Source organism: Diceros bicornis, chromosome 19 (assembly GCF_020826845.1).
Source record: "Diceros bicornis minor isolate mBicDic1 chromosome 19, mDicBic1.mat.cur, whole genome shotgun sequence".
Classification (NCBI taxonomy): Eukaryota; Metazoa; Chordata; class Mammalia; order Perissodactyla; family Rhinocerotidae; genus Diceros; species Diceros bicornis.
In genome coordinates, this window is record NC_080758.1 from 26,724,291 (window position 1) to 26,745,349 (window position 21,059).

The 21,059-nt window shown below is 56.3% G+C and overlaps 1 protein-coding gene across 1 annotated transcript; it reads right to left on the bottom strand.

Moving 5' to 3' along the window:
* Positions 1 to 1,292: 1,292 nt before the first annotated feature.
* Positions 1,293 to 18,572, bottom strand: BPIFB2 (BPI fold containing family B member 2). The gene is made up of 15 exons (XM_058562934.1): positions 18,464 to 18,572; positions 16,096 to 16,189; positions 14,293 to 14,397; positions 13,258 to 13,404; positions 11,788 to 11,848; positions 10,390 to 10,450; positions 6,181 to 6,272; positions 5,731 to 5,916; positions 5,447 to 5,500; positions 4,711 to 4,881; positions 4,370 to 4,437; positions 4,173 to 4,218; positions 3,376 to 3,439; positions 2,936 to 3,012; positions 1,293 to 1,334 (listed from the first exon to the last, which is right to left on the bottom strand). The coding sequence occupies exons 1-15, from the start codon at positions 18,570 to 18,572 to the stop codon at positions 1,293 to 1,295; spliced, it is 1,377 nt and encodes a 458-aa protein (XP_058418917.1).
* Between the last annotated feature and the right edge of the window lie 2,487 nt (positions 18,573 to 21,059).

Genomic DNA, 21,059 nt, shown 5'->3' on the forward strand with positions numbered 1-21,059 from the left:
GCTCTGGGCTTATTTCAGGCCCCTGCGCCTGTCACACTGCGACTTCAGGGATGAGCCCATAACCCTTGTAGGGGGGAGGCTAGTGTCACACTGTACCGAAGGCTTTGCTTACTGACGGTGGAGAGTCGGGCACCTTCTACTCCCCGAGAAAACGTGAACAGAACCTGAATCCTGTGTATCTGGGCAGGAAGGAATACTGTGTCCGGCTAAGACATTAGCTTCTCGGGGAAGAAAAGCTCCTGGCTTCAGCTAGCCAGAGTTTGCATCACTCGGTCTCCCCGGGCCATCTTGTATGTGACCCGCGGGTTTGGGGAGCTTTCAGAGGGAAAAGGAATTAGACATGTTCCGTGAGGCCCAGGAGGAGATCCCGCTTCCCTCAAGCAAGAAACTTGCTCGTGACCCGAGTGAACCAAAGGTGAGAAACTGCTGGAGAAGGCAGTGAGCGCCCTGTCACCTGAGGCTCGTGACCCAAGGACAAACTGCAGGTGAGAATGGAAGAGGGAAGTGGGCACCTTCTGTCTGGATGCTAGGAAGGTCGCAGTCCTGGGGATCTGCCACCATCCAGCTCTGAGACTCTGGGCGCAGCCATCTCCTCGCTGGGCCTCAGTCCTCGCATCTGTGAAATGGAACTCCACACCCTGCCTGCCTGCCTCGCAGGGCTATCATGAGGCCCAGGAATAAGATGGGATGTGACACTGAGGAGAAGAAATGCCACCAGGTGAGGGCACGGTGCCTAAAGTGCCACCATGGCATTTGTGACTCTCAACTTGTCTGTATTGCGCTCCAGGGTCCTCTTTCAAAATATGAGTCCCCTGGGCAAGGAGGTGATGGACTCGACAGATATGGTCAACAGAGATGTGGCCACATCTTGTCCGAGGAGGCTTTGGTGGCTCCAGGGACAGACAGGACCCACGGACTGCATGCAGGCCACTGGCCTCAGGTATGCAAAGAGTTCACAGGGCCTGGCTGGAAGTTGCAGCTGAAGACAAGATGTTTAATGCAAGAGGGAACAGGTCTGCACAGTCTGGAGGAGCGATCTGCTCCCCACAGGAAGGGGATGGAGGAGGGAAGGGGGAGGAGAGGGAACGGTGGGAGAGGAAGGGGAAGAGAAGGGATGGGAAGTGAGGGAGGGGAACCCAGGCTCTCAGTGAAGATTAAACAGCTTGGCTGGGCCGTCCGGCTTGCTAGTGATGACTAAGTATGGCTTTGCCTCAGTTTCCCAAGTGGCTTGAGACAAGAAGTTCCCCAGAGCAGCAAGCTGGCCCACTCTTAGCCCTCCCAGTGGTCCCGCCTCAGCGCTGGTAGAAGAGTCCGCTGGATATCACGACGTAGCCCTGAAGGGCAAAAGAAACCATGGGCCAGGTGAGAGGCCACACGAGGACCAGTAGGACCCCCAGCCACCCCATTAGCCTGGCTCTGAGTTCATCCTCTGCCACTCTTGCTGTGTGTCCTGAGGACAGTCCTTTGCCTCTCTGGGCCTCAGTTTCCTGCTCCGTCACTTGTGGTTGGTAACAGCACCCACCTCTCAAGGCTGCTATGAGGATGCAGGAAGACCACGTAGGCAGAGCACTCAGCGTGGGCCTGGCCTTTGATGCATGCTCCGTACACAGTTGGTACCATTGCTGTTTTATGACTGGGAGTCCAGAACCATCGAGTATTTTCTCCAAGTCCAAGTCTCCCCAGCAGAGTCAGGCACCGCCCCCCCCCTACACTGCACTGCAGAAAAGTCCCGGGGGCCTGCTGATCTTTCATTCATTCATTCATTTATTCAACAAATCTTCACTGAGCCTCTACCATGAGCCAAGGCCTGTGCCAGATGCTGGAGACCTAGCAGAGAAGAAGCCAGACCCAGTTCCTGCCTGTGTGCAGCTCATACGTGGTCCAATACAGTAGCCATTAGCCACATGCAGCTAATCACATTTAAATTAATTACAATTAAATAAAATTTAGAATTCAGCTCATCAGTTGCAGTGGACACATTTCAAGTGCCTAATAGCCACATATGCCCAGTGGCTGATAGTGGCTACTGCGTTGGATAGTGCAGATTTCCATCCTTTCAGAAAGTTCTATCAGACAGCGCTGGTCTAGGGACCTTTGACTCCGGATCCAGTTGGCAGGATTTGTGAGTGCCAATGTGGGTCAGCCCTGACCGCACCTGTTTGGGGAGGGTCTTGGGGAAATTCATGGTAACAGCCCTGGCTCTGACATGTGCCAGTTGTTCCTTCTTGCGGGGGTGGGTCACCCAGTTGCCGTAGGACCACAGTTCTTAAGCAACCAGGACATCCTCCCTGGAAAGACACCAGCGAGTCCCACTGGGGGTGTGACTAACACGCAGACGATGGGCTCGAGGGATCTTGATTAAGCTTCTGTCCTATGTATGTCTAGCTGCATGAATTAGGAAGAATGTTATGCTTTTATATCCCAGGTGAAACAAGGAAGTTTAGGATCTCACCCGGGGCAGTGGTGACTGAATTTCACCCTGCGCCCACAGCTTCTGCTCCAGGGAAAGCGATTTTAGTAGGGCCAGGAACCCCTCCCTCCCTCCAGCCTGCAGGGGTTTGTGTACAAAGCTGGAAGGAGCCCCTCGGCCATCCTCCCCCGACACCAAAGGGCCGTGCCTCTCCCAGCGCACAGATCATGGGACACTGGAAGGCCTGAATCCCCTGAGTGTGGCCTCGTGTGACATTGGATGAGGACTAAAGGGTGAGTGAACCCCTCGCACCAATGTCTCTTGACATCCCGAATTTTCCATCTCGTTGCAGCTAAGGATTCATGGTGTGGTCTTGGCAGGAGCAGGGGGAGCCCCAGGCCTGGCTGACCTGAGACACTGCTGCCTGCACTAGGGAGGGAAGGAGAGAGGGCCCCCTGCCTCACTGAGTCCAGCCTCCTTCCAAGGGTGGGGGAGACCCCTCTGATCACACCCAAAGGCTCTCACCTCGTAGACAAAGACCTCAGGAGTGATGTAGTGGAGGTTGACCACATTGGGGAGGGCAATCCCCATGCCCAAGAGAGCTGCAGGTGGAAAGGAGAAGTCAAGTTTAGCCGGGAGGCGGTCACGGAGCACCACCTGGAGCCAGCCCTGTGCTGATGTCCTCATGTGCATTGTGGCACTGAGTTCCACAGACACCCAGGAGGTGGGAGCCAATGTTATTATACCCACTTTACAGAAGGGAAAGCTGAGGCTCAGGGAGAGAAAGGAACTTAACTAAGATCGTACAGCTGCTAAACAGACACACACACAGGCAGCTGGACTCCAGAGGCCACCCCCTTAGCCTCCGAGCCTGGGAGGTGGGAAGGGGACTGGGATCAAGCCTGGAACAGGTGCAGGGCAGGAGGGGGCCAAGGGTCCACACTGGGGTGGAAGGCAGAGCTCACCATTGAGGTGGTCCAGCAGAGGCTTCTCGAACACAGTGCCCATGAGTGTGTGCAATTGATCCGTCTACAGCCGTGGAGACAGGGAGATGGGGGACCATAGGCCCACCCCAGGGAGGCCGGGAGAGAGGGACAGGCGGCCACACATGAGCACACAGACACACAGATGGCAGAGGCACAGGGGAGGGGGAGGGCAGGTCACCCCTGTCCTGGCTTCAAGCAAAGCCCAGCTCCCCCGGGCTGGGGCAGCCTTCTGAGCACCAGGCACCCAGGAGCCACGAGCCTGAGGGGAGGCTGAGACCAGCACCTGAGTGACTGACACTTGCTGTGCAACCAACAGGTGACTGGCTGCCCTCTTGGCGCTGACCATCGGACAGATGGACTGACCGTGGATAGAGCGATGGGACATACTGACTGATGGGCCAACCGACAGACGGATGTGTGGCGGCTGGTGGCCCAGCCACGTCATGTGACTGAAGGAGCAGCTGACCCTGCCGGACGCTGCATGTCCAATTGACCAGGGGACTCAGCGACTCTTGGGCTAATGAGTCATCGACCACAGGCAGAGTGATGGGCAGACCGACTGAGTGACCCCACTGAGGAACTGAGGCTACTGACCGGCTGACCAGCAGCCAGTCAGCCTGGGAAAGACAGACTGTCCCCGCTGACTGACCGCTGTCCCTGAGCACCCGGGAGGAAGCCTGGTTAGGGTGGCACATACAGCACACGCGCCCCTCCCCGGGCTCAAGGCCTGCCCCACCCAGTGAGGGCGGCTCTGGAGACCCCAGCTCCATACTCACGTCAATGAAGCCCACGTTGGAGGAGGCCACGCTGAGCTGGATGGCCCTGAGAGAGAAGCAGGAGGGTTAGGGAAGGGCCTAGTGCCCCCACCTCTGCTGCATCCCAGGCTCCTCTGACTGATGCTATGATGGATGGTCCTGGGCCCATTGCACAGAGGAACACACTGAGGCTGCTGGGTCCAGCAGGCCTTGCTCACCCCAGCACAGACGTGGTCCCCTGAAGCTTCACCTTGGACACGGAGAGCTGGAGGCTCAGGTTCACTACCTGGGTGTGTACGGAAAGCAGGGTCAAAGGGCACAGAGCCACACGGGAGCCTTCAACTGGTCACCAGCTACCCTTGCCTCCCACCCATGCACCCACTCACTCAGGTGTTTGTGGAGCAGCCGGGGGAACACTGGGAACACAGTGTGAATAAGACAGACCAGGACCCTGCCCTTGGGGACCCCCCACAAGCCAGTAAAGGCGAGTGTGGGGGGAAGTGAGGTGTTGAGAGTCACCCACACTCCTGGCCACCCCCACCCAGCCCACCTCACTCACCACATCGAGGGAGAAGAGCGACTGGAAAGCCGAGTTGGAGGTTGGAGCTAGGACCTCCACGACAGGCTGTAGCTGCAGTGTGGCGTTGTTGGCACGGAGTGTGGCCACGGGCTTGGCACCCAGCCGCACCTTGAGCACCACAGGCATAGGCTGTGGGAACTGGCGTGCCACCTGGTGAAGCAGAAGGGGAGAGAGAGGAGGGCACCTGGGGGCAAAGGCTGGGTGGGCTCTCCTCTCCCCATTCCTCAGACGCCGAGCAAGCCACCGTTTGCACATGACTGGGCACAGGGGTGGATCCCCCCAGGCCTCTGCCCTCGGGGATGCCCAGTCCGAAGGGTGGTAGGTGTGGAGACAGGCACAGCCTGCACCATCTGTGCTGGGAGGGAGGGAAGTTCAGGGGCCATGGGAGCTCAAGGAGGCCCCTGGACCAGAACACAGGTTTGGCCCTCCCGCAGGAGGTGATCTCCGAGCTTGGTCTTGAAGATGGTTAAGGGAAAGGAAGCAGAAAAGGCCCTCCAGGCAGAGGGCACTGCTTAGGCAAAGGCCTAGCGAGGAGACGATGGTGTAATGTCTGGGCGGAAGGAGGGGCCATCCTGAGATGGAGGAGACACAGACATAAGGGCAGGGGCCGAACCCCACGCGGGACAGATAGGAGACAGCAGAGATCCCACAGCCCAGAGAGCCTCCCACCCCGCTCCTGGTCTCAGCCCCTGGAATGGCCAGAAATGTCACCAACCTCGGGGATGAGCCGGCCCAGCACGGAGGTGTTCAGCGGGTTGTCATCCGAATTCTGAAATCAGCCCCCCACACCATGATGGGTTTTAGGGCAGCCGCTCCCCAAGCTACACAACCTCTTGCCTCCCCACGACCCCCATCTAACCTTTCCTGTGTCAGCCACCCTGTGGCCCCAAAGCTCCAGCTCTCCCACCCACCCACGATTTGGCTTCTGTGGGGTCTCCCCAGGCTGGGCCACAGGGTGCGCCCACCCCACGTGCCCTGGGCAGCAGGTCCAGCCCTCACCAGCTGCCCTGTGATGTCCAGGTTGAGGGCACCAGCCTTCTGCAGCAGCAGGAGGGCAGAGTCAAACAGGTCCTGGGAGAGGCCCACGGTTGCCATGGCACCGTCGATGCCCACATGCTGTGGCAGTGTGAAGGGGGTGACATCCACGGGCAGGACGATGGGCTTGCCCAGCAGGAAGAGAACAGCCTGGGGGGAGGGGGGAGAGGGAGAAAAGCAGCAGGGTCTCAATAGAGGGTGACTTGTCACAGAACCTGGGCTCTGACATGCTGCCCACCCCAAGATGCCACACGTTGTCCAGCGTCAAACCTTTGCCTGTGTGCCATGCTCCCCCCAGAATGCCATTACAGCTCCTCTCCCCTCAGTTCCCCTGCTCCTTTAGGAATCTTCCAGGACACCAAGGACCCCAGAGGCAACAAGACCCCAGCTCTGGGCTGACAAGGTGGCACTTACGTTGAGACCCAAGGAGATGTAGTCGTCAGTGATGCTGGGCACACTGACCATGGAGTAGCGAATCTGCGACTCGGGACCCACAGGGGTGAGGCCTAAATGAGCCCAGAATGAAGAGGAAAAGTCGGCATGCTTGGCATTATCTGCCAATGCCTCATCTATCCCGAAAACTCAGTTATCTGACTGCCGTGGTGAACCAGGCCAGGCCAAGAAATGAAAGGGAGGAAAAGGCCTCTGAGCCAGCAAATTTGAGTTGCAAAGTGCACGCACCCAAGGTTCAACCACTCACAGCCTATCGACTCTTAGTTTAGACACAATTCTAACAGTGGGTTTCTGCTTTCCCAATCAGTGGAAGACTAGAGACCCCAAACTAGAAGGAAAGATAAGTGTCACTCTAGGCACAAACACCCCAGACAAAAGGAAGAAGGAACCACAGAAAAAGCACAGAGCTCACGTTTCTCGAGGTCCAGACATGTGACTTACACTGTCTCGTTCCATCCTCACCACAGCCCTGTGAGGTTAAGAGCCCACTTTACACACACACACACACACACATACACACTCACACACACACCCAGTTTAGTGAGCTCAGCTGTGCCCAGGATCGTATACCTGGTCCCCCTGACTCCAAAGCTACGCTCCCTCCACCGAATCACTCTGCCTCCTACGGGAACTCAAAAGGCACACGCCCCTGGGGCCATTCACTGCGGAGAGGGCAGTCCGGCTCCCCCACGGACTCTTAGGGCCCTCTCAGGGAGGCGCAGCTGAGAGCCTGGTTCCTCTAAGGTGGGTTCCTTCAAGGCTCAGAAGATTCTGAGTGGGGTGGTGGGAAAGGGTGAGTCACTTGTGGGAACCACACCCCTGGACACAGCTAGATGGCGTGGCAGATGAGGAAACCCCACCGTCAGGAAAACCCAGTGCTTAGCAACAGCTCCTCCCCCCAAGGCTCTGGATAACCAAGGTTCCAGTGTGTGTGTCTGTGTGTGTCTGTGTGTGTGTTTGTGTGTGTGTGTCTGAGTGTGTCTGGGTGTGTGTGTGTGTGTCTGTGTGTGTCTGTATATGTGTGTCTGTGTGTGTCTCTGTGTGTGTGCGTCTGTGTGTATGTATGTGTCTGTGTGTGTGTCTGTGTGGTGTCTGTGTCTGTGTCCATTCAGGTTTCTGTCTGATTTTCTTTCTCTTCTGTATTTAATTTTATTTTCCCTAATATTTTAGAAACTTCTTATGATTGTAAAAGCAATAGAGTATGATTTCATTTCTACAGATCAGTGGTTGTTTAAGATTGGGGTGGGTAAAGGGGGCAGCTCAAAGGGATTTTAGGGGCTGGTGGGATGTTCTGTATCCTGAGTGTGGTGGTGGTTACACAACCGCATGCATTTGTCAAAACTCACAGAACTGGACACTAAAAAGGGTGAATCACTGTGTGTTTTAAAAATGAATAAAAACATTAAGAATTTTAAAATAATAGTACATAGTCATTGTGGAAGTATAGAAAAATTTTAAAAGATGGAAAAATATAACCCAGAATCTCAAATTTCTTTCTTTTTCAGTATTTTCTTATGCAGAGATAAACTTCTCTTTCTCTCTCTCTCAGTACAGCTGGAGTGGAGCTCTACAGAGCTTTCTGTCCTTCTCTTTTTCTTTACAGAGTGGCCTCATAGCTTAGTTAGGAGCACAGCTCTCAAGGAAGACTGCCTCAGTTTCTTCATCTGTAAAATGGGGCTAATAACACTACGGTAAATATTCGCTTTTATTCTACTGTATTTTGCCAGGCGTGTTGCTAGGTGATTAAATGCTCCTGGAAACCAGGCTTTTTGGCGGCTCCTGTCGCCCCATGCTCTAGGTGTACATGGCTCCTGCAAACAGTCCCCTGGGGCTGGACACTTAGCTTTCCTTTACTAGACTTCTTTAATTCCTCAAAGACAAGAGCAAAAGCTGGTCTTTGGTATGAAGGCAATCTCAAGGCATCTTGATGGAGAAAACCTCACTGAGGAAGAAGGGAGGGACGTACATTGAGCCTGTTGTACGCCAGGCACTTAACCTGCACTGTCTTGTAGCAACACACAGGAGAAATAGGAATTTTGATCCCTATTTTTTGAATGGTTAGGCTCAGAGAGATGGAGTGACTTCCTTAAGGTCACACAGCAGGTGAGCAAGAGGGCCAGAATTCAAACTCATGTTCTTGGATACCAAGTCCAGTTTCCTTGGCTACTCAGGGCCTCCTGTTAAGGTAGCAGGGGGGTTAGGGCAGTGAGGGGAGTGGGGGAAATCAAGGAATGTTCCCCAGACGAGGTGACTTTGAGCTGGGCTGTGAAGTGTAGGCAGAGCATTGAGTGGACGTGTGAATCGGAGAAAACCAGGGTGTCAGATCATGGCAGGCTGTGAGCACCATGCTGAGGATTTTAGACTTGGAGCCTCTGACTTCCTGTCTATAAATTGGGGATAAGGATGCCACCTCACAGGACTGTTGTTAAAAGTTTGTACAAGAAAGCCAAAGCTACCCTGATATGAAAATATCACTAAGGAACCCACCAGGGATAAACGTGGACCCTGCCAGACATCCCTCCTGGCCTAACACCAGCGTGCTGCCACGCCTCCTGCCCCCACCCTCACACACCCGTCCCACGCTGTGTGAGAGGAAGATGTAAACTCTGACTCAAGTGCAAAGCCAACCGATTGCAAAGTCCAGCTGTCACAGTCCACAGCTCTGGCCTCCACAGTCAGGGACGGCGGCATGGGAGAAACCCCAGAACCCCAGGCCATGCCGTCGGATAGGAAAAGTGTGCTTCAACCAGGAGCAGCTTCGGAACAGGCTTGTGAAAAAACAGAGGAAGCCCCGGATTACGCTCAGGGCTCACCAAGAAAATATCATCCCTCAAATCAACAGAGGATGCATTTTTTGATCATCCTGGGAATGGGTGGGTCATTGCCAGTGTAGTTCTTAAATATTGATAAATGCTGCTAAAAAGAAGATGAGGTCAGCCTACTTTCATAGCTTTTAGTTTTGTGTTGTAAGATGAAGTCCTGATCGAGCCTTGTTCAGGAGGCCACTGTGGCCACAGTTCTAAGTGGGCTATGCCGAGCAGCTGCAAGTACCTGGGATCCGTCTGCGTGATGGAGGAAGGTGTGCAGGGCGGTGGGGAGGTGGCCAACGGCTGAGGGGAGTTGGCGGATAGAGACCCCAGCTCCTGCCCTGCCCTGGGTGGGGTGCTAGGCGTGTCCTATTCAGTCTCCAAGAGCTCCCTAATGGGAGGGAGCCCCAGTTCCCACAATAGTGCCTGCTCGTTAACACACATTCCTCGCCGGCCTCACTGCTCCCCTCCCCAACCAGCGCCCCCAGGACCACCTCCCATTTGAACCACTTACTAAAACCCTCGTCTCAGGGTCTGCTTCTAAGGGTATTAGCCTAGGACTGTGGCCTTCTCCTAGGTTACTCCTAGGACTCCTTGGATAATGAGGACCCCCGGAAAAATCAGAGGTGGAAAGAGCCCGATGGGAGATGGAGAGGAGGGGGAGCCTCAACCCTGGGCCCCTGCGGGATGGTGGGTGACCCCTGGAAGGGAAACAGGAGCAGGGGCACCCGGGAGCAGAAGAGCTTGAGTTCTGTCAAGGACATGCTGAGTCAGAGGAGCCCGCGGGACCTCCAGGAGGAGGTATCCAGGAGGAAATGGAATATAAGGGCCTGAGCCCTGAAAGTGTGGGGCGAGGGGGGGCGGGGGGGTAGGGAGTCAGGCAAAAAATGTGGGAGATATGGGAACAAAACCAGGGGAAAATGGGATGTCTGAATCTCCAGGTGGGGGAGGAGGCAACAGCAAACTGAGCGTAGTCCCCCTACACACACACACAAACATACGCACGTGCACTAAACATTTAAGACTTTTTTTTTTTTCTCTTCCCCAAAGCCCCAGTAGATAGCTGTATGTCATAGCTGCACATCCTTCTAGTTGCTGTATGTGGGACGCGGCCTCAGCATGGTCGGAGAAGCGGTGCGTTGATGCGTGCCCGGGATCTGAACCCGGGCCGCCAGCAGCAGAGCGCACGCACTTAACCGCTAAGCCACCGGGCCGGCCCTAAACATTTAAGACTTGATTCTAGAATTTGGATTGACCTCCCACAGGTGGACCCTGATGCAGAGATGTGGGTCTTTGAAGGGTCTTGGGGGCCCAGAGGGTGTCCGAGGCCCCAGCCCCCTCCCCCTGGGCCCCCAGGTCTCACCAATTAACGTGCCCAGGTGGACGTTGAGGCCCTGCACCAGGCTGGAGACGCTCAGGCAGAGCTGCGGTGACACAGAGGAGACTGGGTTAGGACGGCCCTCGAGGTGGGGGGATCTAGGGTCCCGGTCTGGAAGCCTCTCCCAACCCGCACCCCAAGGCCTGCAATCTCTTCCTTCCTCCAGCACCCAGTGGGCATCTCCTGGCACCCCCTCCGGGCACTGGGGATTCAGAGGGGCAGCTGAGGTCCATGAGCATCGAGGAAAGAACAGGGGCGGTGGGACGCAGCAGAGGTGGCCACAGCTGGGCCTGGGCAGTGGAGGCAGGGGGTCTGCTGCTTCAGGGCCCGGAGGGCCAGCTGGCGGAAGGGCGCTACCCGCGGTGGAGGCGGGCAGTGAGCAGCAAGCCAGGCCGGGGAGCCTGGAGTTCTCCTGGGCACAGTGGGCAGCCAGAGAAGCACATTAGGCTGGGTCAGTGTGATAGGAGGTGGGGCAGAGGAGGAGAGACTGCAGGGCCGGGACGGTCACAGCCTTGTCCAGTCAAGAGCTGGGGAGGCTGGGCCCGGCGAGGCTGTTCTGCCTTCAGCCCTCGGGCCTCAGGTTTCTCATCTGCAGGATGGAATGCTGAAGCCCTCCGGGGGGCATGGGATGGCACACAGTGGGTCGATTTGGTCTCTGCTACTGCGCCTTAAAGGAGGTGGGGTCGGGTGGGAGGGGCAGAGATGGAGAAATGGCTCCCCTCGGCAGTGGGACCCCAGCCTCTGGGCACCATCTCTCACCAGATCAGCCACAGGTGGCTAGTGACAAGAGCAAAAGTAGCAATGGTAATAGCAGTGCTCCCTCTGCCACCGCTGTCCTAAACGTCTCGTGGATGTTAGTGCCCTCGACCCCCGGAATCAGCCCACAGGGGACGTTTACTCTCTCTGCGTTACAGATGTGGACTTGGGGGCAGAGGGGAGTTGGGTGCCTTTTTCAAGGTTCACAGCTGGGAAGGAGGGGAACCAGGATTCAAACCCAGGCCACCTCTGGCTCTGGTGCCCATGCCCTTGTCCTCTCTCGTTTTGTCTCCTTTTCATAAGTCATGTGGCCCCTGAAAGCACTGCCCTCACCCCACCTTCCAGCAGGGAATTGGGGCTGGCCCGAGAGGACGAGCCTCCCTCCTCTGTGACCCCCCAACCCACCCTCGTTTGTGCCTCCCCATCACCGCCCTGGACCATCACCCAGCCTCTTCCCCGGCCCTCGTGGGAAAATTGGAGGAGCCCCGTGAAGGGCCTTCTACTAAAAAAAAAAAAAAGAAGAGCAATACAAATCCCAGGCTCCCTGTGCCTGCAACGCCTCGTCTGTTCACCCCGCCTGCTGAGCTCCGGACGCGCTCTTCCTGAGGGTCCGCAGGAGGGTCTCACCTTGTTGCGCAGGACGGCGTTGATGTGCTGCTGCAGTGGGACCAGCAGTGCGGGGGTCGAGCTGAGGAAGAGACACAGAAAGGTCCTGGGCACTGGGTCCACACGTTCCAGCCACTTGGCAAAGCCACAAGTCGGGGAGAGAAGTCCCTCCCTCAGCTGGGGACCAGTGACGCCCACTCCACACCTGCCACGGGCTGGACACAGTGCGGCACAAGTGTCCCCCCAGACGAGAAACTGAGCCTCAGTGCAGAGGTCATTGGTCTCAAGGTTTGGAAGTGATAACAGGGCCAGGCCTGGGGGAGACAGAGAGGGCCCTGCAAAAGCCCAGCTCAGCCACGTCCTTGACCTGTGGCATTGTAGCCACTCTGAGCCCAGTGAGGCAATGGTGCTTCCTGCTTGGACTCCAGTTCTCTGTGGCATGCCTAGTCCCATTCCTGGCTCTGGGCGTCAGTGTGCCCTCTGCACGATGAGAGATGATCTAAGTTGGTGTTTCTCAACCGGGATCCTAGGAAACTACGGGCCCTTGGTTTGCTAAAACGTTGATCCAAGCCACAGCGCACACTCACTGAATCGCCTCCTGGGCGGGGCCGGGGGGGATGGCATCCGTGGTTTTAATGCCATCAACCTTAGGGCTTCCGTTTCGGGAGCAGCCCCTGCCTGTGAGGACTGTGAGGGGTCGTGAGTTACACAGGGTGGTCGTGGGACACAGATATGAATGGATTTACACCCAGCCCTTCTCTGGGGTAACAGTCTGGTCCAAAATGCTCAACCGCCTCGCAATGAGCCCCGCCCACATGGGGGAAGGTGTAGACATAATGCAGGGGATTCACAAGCAGTGGGGTTAGTCAGGCTGTGGGGGCCTGAACCTGGCTTCACCGTTTGTCAGCTGTGCGACCTTAGACAAGTCACTTAACCGCTCTGTACCTTCTTTTGTTCTCCTGTAAAATGGGGAAATACTCACACCTTCCTCCTAAGACTACCTTGAGGCAATGCTCGATGCTCAGGAAGGGCTAGAACACGCCCCATACACAGCTCTGGAGGCGGGAGCTGCTGTTAGCTGTAGATGCAGACACGAGTGGCCACCTGACTTACGGGGAGAGCTGGGCAGGTCCCTGCCCCCCTGGGGCTCAGACGCCCCATCTCTGCAGGAAGGGGCAGCCCTCTGAGGGCCTTAACAGGAGCATCAGCCCAGAATCCCTCCCCAAGTGGGATGCAAATGGCTAGTGTGCATTGTCAAGTGGTGCGGGGTGGGGGGTGGAGGGGACATGGGCTCTGGCTGCACACTCACTCTGTGACCTCGGTCAAGTCTCTGCCCCTCTCTGAGCCTCAGTGTCCTCAGCCACAAAACAGGTGTGACACTGGGGGTCTCTTAGGCCCCTTGTGATGATTGGACAAAGACTTGAGTTGGAAGCTCAAGAAACGGCCGTGGTGTCTGGGATTCCTACGGCCCAGCCCTCACCAGGCACCCACCTGTTACTGCCATCAAACGCGATGGCATTGTCGAAGAGTGAGAAGCAGGTGGAGATGCTGACCACGGGGGTCCCGATGGAGCCCTGGGCCACACGGGCGTCGGCCTGGAGTACCACAGGCAACCTCAGTTCCAGGGGCTCTGGGATCCTGCAGGGATGCCAGTCCTGAGCCCCGGGGGCACCACCCAGCAGAGCCAACCTTGACCAATGGGAGACCCGGCAACCCCCCCAGCCCTTGCCTGCCCTCCACTTGACACAGGCAGGACCCCCACTCAGCATGAGCTGGCCCCACGTCGGGCAGGCCTGGAGCCCCCGAGACTCCACTCAGGGTCACAGACGTCGCAGCGGATGGGCGGGAACTCTGGCTCCCTGCACTCTCTCACTGCGAGACCCTGGGCCGGTCATTCCCCAAGCTCAGCTTCAGTTTCCTCTTCCGTAAAATGGACATATGATGAGTGGCCCCTACCCCACAGGGCTGTGCTGAGTTTCTATGAGGTAGTCGTGTGCAAACACCCTGCTTGGAGCCTGGCTGGCAGTCAGCACTCATAAAATGGTCATGTCAGGACAGAGGAGTTGAAATAAGAGATCCCTCTGAGGGCCCAGCTCATAGTTTGACAATTAAGAGCATGTAAAGTGACTGATGCACAGAAATAATTCCAATGGCTACATGTACTGAGCACCTACTGTGTTCCTTGTGCTGTGAAAGGGGGGACGTAATTTTAATTACAACGATGAATCCATTTGCCGCCACCCTCGTAGCCGTGCTGCCAAGTTCCAGCCTATTTTACAGAGGAGGAAACTGAGGGTTGGAGAAATGAAACGACTCTGCCCAATTGCAGAGCTGTTGGGCAGGGTCTGGGTTCTCAGAAATTCTCTCCCTGTCTCACTCCTCCACTGGAGGGCAGGAAGGAGGGCATTAGACAGGGAGTCTGGAGGCCTGAGTGCAGGTCCTGGGAATTGCTAACCCCCTCCCCTCACTCTGCCCCTCAGAGCATCCCTGAAAATCCTCCTGCCCCCGAAAAGGAGAGGCACTCACCGAAAGACCTTGAAAGTAAAATTGGCTGCTGCCAACAAGTGTACCCCCAAATCAGCAATGAATTTCAGGTCGAGGCGGGACACACGGACATTCAGAATCTGGATCCTGTGGGTTGGGGGAATGGAGGTGACAGGGTGACCCCTGTGAAACCATGGAATCAGTTCTGGAGAGGGTGCTCTGAGCCACGTCCACACTGTTGGTGTTATAAAGAAGGACTTTCTGACAACTGGAACCATGGGATGAGGAATAGGTAGTGAGTTCTTCAACACAGGAGGGCATGCAAGCCGTGGTTGGACAACCAGCTAATAAGGAAAAGACTCAGAGAGGACCCCAGCATTGGGTGGGAATTGGGTGAGATGATTGCTCGGGTCTCAGAGGGATTTTAGTTTCTGACAGAGGTCTGGAAAACTGGGAAGGTGGGAAAAGAAAGACTTTGTGATCCACCAAAGGCAGAAATCCCCTCTATAGCATTCTAGTCAACAGCTTTGGCTTGTAGCCCTCCAGCAACAGGAAACTCACTCCCTTTAAAGCCGCCTGTTCTGATTGCTAAGCACTCCCAACTAACCTATGATTTCTTTCTTTCCTAAATGAAAGTCATTTTTTTCCCTGCACAGTAGTTGAGGGGGAGTAGGAATTCAGACACTACGAAATGGTGTAAATTTTAAGAGTCACATCAAAACTCCACCCTCTGGGGCCAGTCCTGTGGCGTTGTGGTTAAGTGCACACGCTCCACTCCGGCAGCCTGGGGTTCGAGAGTTCGGATCCTGGGCGCGCACTGACGCACCACTTATGAAGCCATGCTGTGGCGGTGTCCCATATCAAGAAGAGGAATATGGGCATGGATGTTAGCCCAGGGCCAATCTTCCTCGGCAAAAAAGAGAAAGATTGGCAACAGATGTTAGCTCAGGGCTAATCTTCCTCACACACACGCAAAAAAAACACTCCACCCTCAAACACTCGCACTGTTAGCACTTGGGTGACGTCTTTCTACCACTCTCCTTTGGACACAGGCCGACCTGGAACCTGCTTCTTTTCACTAGACAACCATCCTGGGTGTGTTCCCACATCTACACACAAGGACCCTCAGTGCTGATCTCAAACAGCCACGTGATGTCCGTTGGGTGGCCAGACTACAGGTCATTTAGGGATCCTCGATGTTGGGTATTATGTCATTCCCAGTTCTCCGCCATTACCAACCATGCCATGAGCAGCATTCCAGCCCCACCCGAGGGGCCTCAAACTGGGGGCCTCCAAGCCAGCTGCTTCTTTACCCACCCAGTGTTTTCAATATTTTTAATTAGTTTCCATCATTCAAAACTTGATAGATTTTAAACACATATGTATGACTTATCTTGGGAATCCAGAGATCTGGCAATAGTGAATCTGTGTCCCCACATGGATGGGGACAATTGGCCCTGAGTTCAAGATGCCACTGCCTACCTCTGCCTTTAAGTCTCTATGCATTACGGGGGGCACGGGTGGGTAGATTAGGCTCAGACTCGTGTTTAAATTCAGGGCCTAGTTTTTGGAGCAAGCTGAGGGTCTTGCCAGCCCTGGGGACTCGGGAGCCACAGTCTTGGAATCTACTAATTCAGAGGCAGCAGACCCCCATGTCCGCACCTTGGTCTCATCTCCCAAATCCTCTTGTGACCACTCACTAGTGGCTGGGAGTGTCTCACCTGGTGAGGGAAGCCCTCACCTGTAGACAGTGTACTCATCTAGAGGGCTAGAACATTTTCCCCAGTGGGTGGGAGCACTCACCTGGCGACAAAGGCACCTTATCTGGAGGGCGGGAGCACTCACCTGGTGGGCTGAAGCCCCTCTCCACTCTGGTCCAGGAAATACGGAACAGTGACCTGCAGGGCCCGCTGGAGAGGGGCTTTTCCGATTTCAGACACTGTGGGGCCAGAGCAGGGGGAGGTCAGGCTGCCCCAGGGAGCCACCGAGTGAGACCGCATCACCCACCATCCGCCCCCACATCTTGGGCCGAGAGGACTCAGAGGCTGCAAGGGGAGGGCTTGTCCATGGGCACATGGGAGGCCAGTTGGCTCCCCATGGGCTCACCTTGGGTGCACTACTCACACCAGGCCCTGCAAGGCATGCCTTTCCTCTCTCACTTCTACCTCCCCAAACCCTGCTTGTCTACCCCCTCCTCAAAAACAGTAACATCCTCTGTCCTTTTGCAAGACTCTGGGTGGACCCCACCTCCTCTGGAGCATCCCCAAGGCCCCAGGCAGAGGGAGCATTTCCCAGTAGAGTAGGGGTTGGAGGGGCCTGGGGGGCCAGAGCCTGAGGACTCTGGAGTCCCTCAGATTCTGGGTGCAAATCCCAGCTCTGTTACCCACTATCTTTGTGGCTACTCTGTGCCTCAGTTTCCCCACCTATAAATCTGCAATGATTATGATGGTACCCGTCACATAGGGTCCTCGTAAAGACTCCATGAACAACAACGTTAGCTCTTACTGGTGCTATTTGTTTTTGTGATAACAATGGTATCACTTCTACAGTGCTCCCCTTGTGCCAGACACTGTTCTGAGTGCCTTGCTGTTCCTCACAATTCTGTGACGGAGGTACTGCCCAGTTTACCGAGAGGTGAGGCCTCCTGGCAAGGGGAAGCCAGATCTGGGCCAAGGCTTCTGGCTCCTAAGCCCCTGGACTTCCTCCCTCACCTGCGCTGCTGGGCCGAGGGAGGGGCTCATTAAACAATTAAACGTAAGTGGAATTAACATGAGAGGTAATGGTGCTGGAAGGGAGCAGCAAATGAGGGCTCAAGAGGCCGGAACTCTGCTCAGACTCACTGTGGCACCCCGGAAAGTCCCTGGGCCTCAGTTTCCCCAGCCCCGGAGCCTAAGGCAGCGGTCTCTCTGCTCCCGATGCCCTCTCCAGCCTGACCATCTGTGGCTGAGCTGAGACACCCAGGCCTCTGGACTCCATCTACAGCACTCTCCTGACACGGGGCTTGAACACTGGGGTTTGCGGGATGGGACTGGAAGGACACTCTTAAGAAGCCGCCCAGCCAGCCTTGGAAAGGGGTGCGTGGGGCGAGGACGTCCCACTGGATTTCCACTGAAAACAAACACAGGCAGGTGCACCTGGGAGGGCTCTCCGGAGACAAAGGAGGCTCACGCAGGACCAGCAGGGGGTAGGTGGCCAGCGGAAGGCATGGCCCTCACATCCCTGCCTGCAGTCATCCGTTCACAGCTCTATGTGACAGTCACACTCTAACACGGGTCACTGACCCCGTTCACTGCCTGCCCATCTGCCCGGATACAAGGTCCCAGGAGGCTGTGTGTGCACCCCGGGGACCCTGCTGCTTCCCTGAGCCACTGTCTCACTGCTTCGTGACCTGGGCCACTGAAAGTCCCTTCTACTGTCTCGCCTGAGTCCCTCACACTGCAATCTGAGTTTAGTCTGGCCTTGGGGGAAACAGCTTCTGATTTCTCCCCCTGACTCAGCTTCCGTGTGATCCCAAAAGCCTCCCTGGGGGCAGCTGGTGGGGGCAGCTTTTGTCCCTCCCTGGGCCTAGGTTTCCTCATTGTGCCCTCCCCAGGGGATGCCTGGGGCAGGAAAGATGGAGCAGAGACATAGGACAGAGGCCTCACCCAAGAGGGGCCCAGAGATGGGCTGGTTCTCACTATGGGCCCAGTGGGGATCTAGGACGCTCCCTCCAGGGCTGTGCCAGACAAGCCTCTCCCCAGCACACATGTGCACACAGACCCCCCACGCACACCTGTTCACCCAGGTGTGCAGCACACCTGCACACACATCCAGGCCATGGCACATGCACACATGCCCACGGTTAGGCGCCCTCCCCGACACTCAAGTACCTACGTGGGCACATCGCAGTGAATTTCCAAACTCATGCAGACACACACAAGCAAAAGTGGCCACACAAACTGACCTACACGCACAATCACGCGTGCACACACACAGAGTGGACGTGACATACACTCCCACCCCTGCATTCATTTAATACATGTTTGTTGAGGGGCACTGCGTGGGGCACTGTCGGGGGGCGGGGTGCCAGGGACACATCCGGGTCCTCATGGGCCTTTTGAGTTCACAGATACACACGCACATTTAGGGTTGTACACACACGTACAGACACGGATCCACGTGCACCCGCTCGTGCACAGACACAGGCGGGGCAGGCCAGCGGCAGGTCTCTTACCAGAGCTCAGCACCGCCTTGTTGAGTCTGACCACGGTGCCCGGCATGGAGGCGCTGACCATGGGCAGCAGCAGCGCCAGCAGCAGGCCCAGCCCGCACGCCCGAGCCATGGCGCTCCTGGCCGCGGCCCCCAAGAGCTGTGGGCTGGTGTGAGGACAGGAATCAGGGAGCTTGTCCAGAACCACGCTCCCACTGGGTTGCTCGAACCGCACCTCAGTCCGGAGGTCACAAGCCCTGAGAGGTGATCCCAGCCCTGCCAGAGACCCCCACACATCAGTTTCTGCACCTCTGCATAGGGCTTCATCAGGAACCACGGGGGTATCTGGTCTGGAAATGGCCTCAGGGCCCAGAAAAGACATGGCCTTGCCTAAGGCTACACAGCAAACGTGGGCTGGGTGCAGAGCCTGAGCCATACCAGAGAGGGACAGTGAGACTCCCGGATGGGGAGACTGAGGGCAGCTCCCTGTCCCACAGAGAGAGCCCAGACCCACCACCCCAAGGCCCACAGCTATGTCACCTGATGCCAGGAGTCCAGCCCGGTGTGACAGCCCAGCTGGTGTCCAGCTGGTGTCCAGCTGTCCAAACCCAGCCAGGGGAGGACCCAGGGTGGCCCCTGTCCTCATCTCATCCTGTGCCAGGTAAGGAATGTCCTGAAAGCCGGCATCTCACATGAACTTCCAGTCCCTCCCAACCCAGCCAAGTGGGCAGACCTGTCTGACTCAGGGAGAGAGAGCTAGGCAGGAACAAGGGGCTACTGCTCCGGTGGGTTCGCTGAGGCCCAGCAAGGTGGCACTTGCCCAAAGTCCCACAGCAGGACCAGAGATGGACCCTTCTGCAGAAGGCAGTTGGTAGCAGTACCCCCATTGAACAGATGGAGAAGTCGAGGCTCCTCCTTGGAGGAGTGCCAGCCCCGGCCCCATTCCTACCTTGGGTGGTGGACTCAGCCCCAAGCCCTCCTCTGCCCCAGGCAGGTGTGGAAGCTGCCTTATGAGGCTCCACGGTGGGAAGACATGGGGAGGGGCAGATTTGTTTGCGGTTGTGAGTGTTTTCCCTGCAAACATGGCCTGTGCCAGTGTCTCATCTCATATGTGCAGTGGGGCTGCCACGTAGCCGTGCCCGGCTGCCAACCACTGCAAGACCCTGGGGTTGGGCAGCGTTGGGGCCTCGAAGGCCAGGAGATCTCTGGAAGGAGGGCTGCTCCCAGGAGGGTCCCCTCTTCACCCAGCCAGGCCTGATGAAGCCCAGGAGGAACGGGATGCCCAACGTCAGGGGGGTGGCTACAATAACGTCTCAGGCCTGCTGCCTCCAAGCTGTTCCAGGAACACGATCCCTTTAGGAAGGGCAGGAGGCTACCTGAGTGCCAACCCCAGTCATTGACTGAGCTATGGTCCTGGTCACATGCTGAGCCCTGACCATTGTCATAGACTGAGCCCTGATCCCCATCAGACATTGAGCCCTAACTCAAAGGGCAACAGACAAGGGTGTTTATTTTACATGACCCAGTCCTACTACTTAACACCCAGCCTCTCTCCAAATGCACACCCCACTCACAATGGAGCTAGCCCATCATCTCTTTCTGCGTTCTAAACTCTAGGCTCTGCCTTTGCTATAGGGGGCCCAAGGAACTGTGTGTGCATGTGAAGGAGTTTGTATATACTTGTGTATGAGGGTTATGTATGTGTTTATATGTGTGTGTGGTTGTGTGTGCATAGTTATGTGTACACATGTATATTAAGTCATAATTACTGGCATCAGAGGAAAGTGTGTGTCTGCGTGTGAGTGTGTGCATGAAAGGGGCATGTTGACATCTTGGTTTATGTTGTTATAAGCCTGTTGACATGAACCCACATGCATGCAGGTATGGGGAGTCTTGTGTACAGTATGTATACGTGGGCTTGTATACTGAGTGTCTGTGGGTCTGTATGTGTATGGTGTTAGGGGCGTGTGTGTGTGTGTGTATGTGTATGGTGGACTGTTTCCTGGTATTGGGGGGTACATATATGTGTTTGTGTGTGTACATACACGTGCACACCAGAGGTGATGGAGTGACTGCAGGCAAGGCCCCTCCATTTCTCTTCATGGCTCACCTGGCATACAGCCACAAGGAGAGCCCTCCCCTACTCCAGAGCCCTCCATGGCTCCCGCTGACTCCACACCAGCCCAAATGCCAAGCACAGAGCCCAGGCCCACCCTGTGCTGGGTCCCCACTCGTGCCCACTGAGCTGACAGAGTCCGCAGACACCACTGAGCTCTCCCCTGAGAGGTCACAGCTCACATGGCCAGCCCTGCCTCCCAGCCCGTGCTCGCCTGCCGTACTCTATGGCCAACTGCGCACTCCCTAACATCCTCCTGTTGGCCTCAGTGGGTCCACTGATGCCGAAGACCAACCCTCTGGCCCTCACTGTAGCTGAAGCAAACAGACTCCGTGGAGAGGGGCGCAAATATTGACCAAAGCCACTCTCAGTGTTTGCTCTCGGCGTGAACACTTCCTCTTCTCGACATTTCCAGCTCAGGAGACACTGGTGGACAGCCAGCAGACACAAAGGAGGGAGATTCTCATCAGCCCCTCCTCCCTACAGCCATGGCAAGTACGGTTC

Coding starts and splice junctions, on each gene's coding strand:
- BPIFB2 (XM_058562934.1), bottom strand. CDS start 18,572: ATGGCTCGGGCGTGCGGGCTGGGCCTGCTGCTGGCGCTGCTGCTGCCC. Junction 11,849..13,257: donor GCGTTTGATGGCAGTAACAG/GTGGGTGCCTGG, acceptor TCTCTTCCTCAG/CTCGACCCCCGCACTGCTGG. Junction 4,882..5,446: donor TGGGCCGGCTCATCCCCGAG/GTTGGTGACATT, acceptor CTGCTTCACCAG/GTGGCACGCCAGTTCCCACA.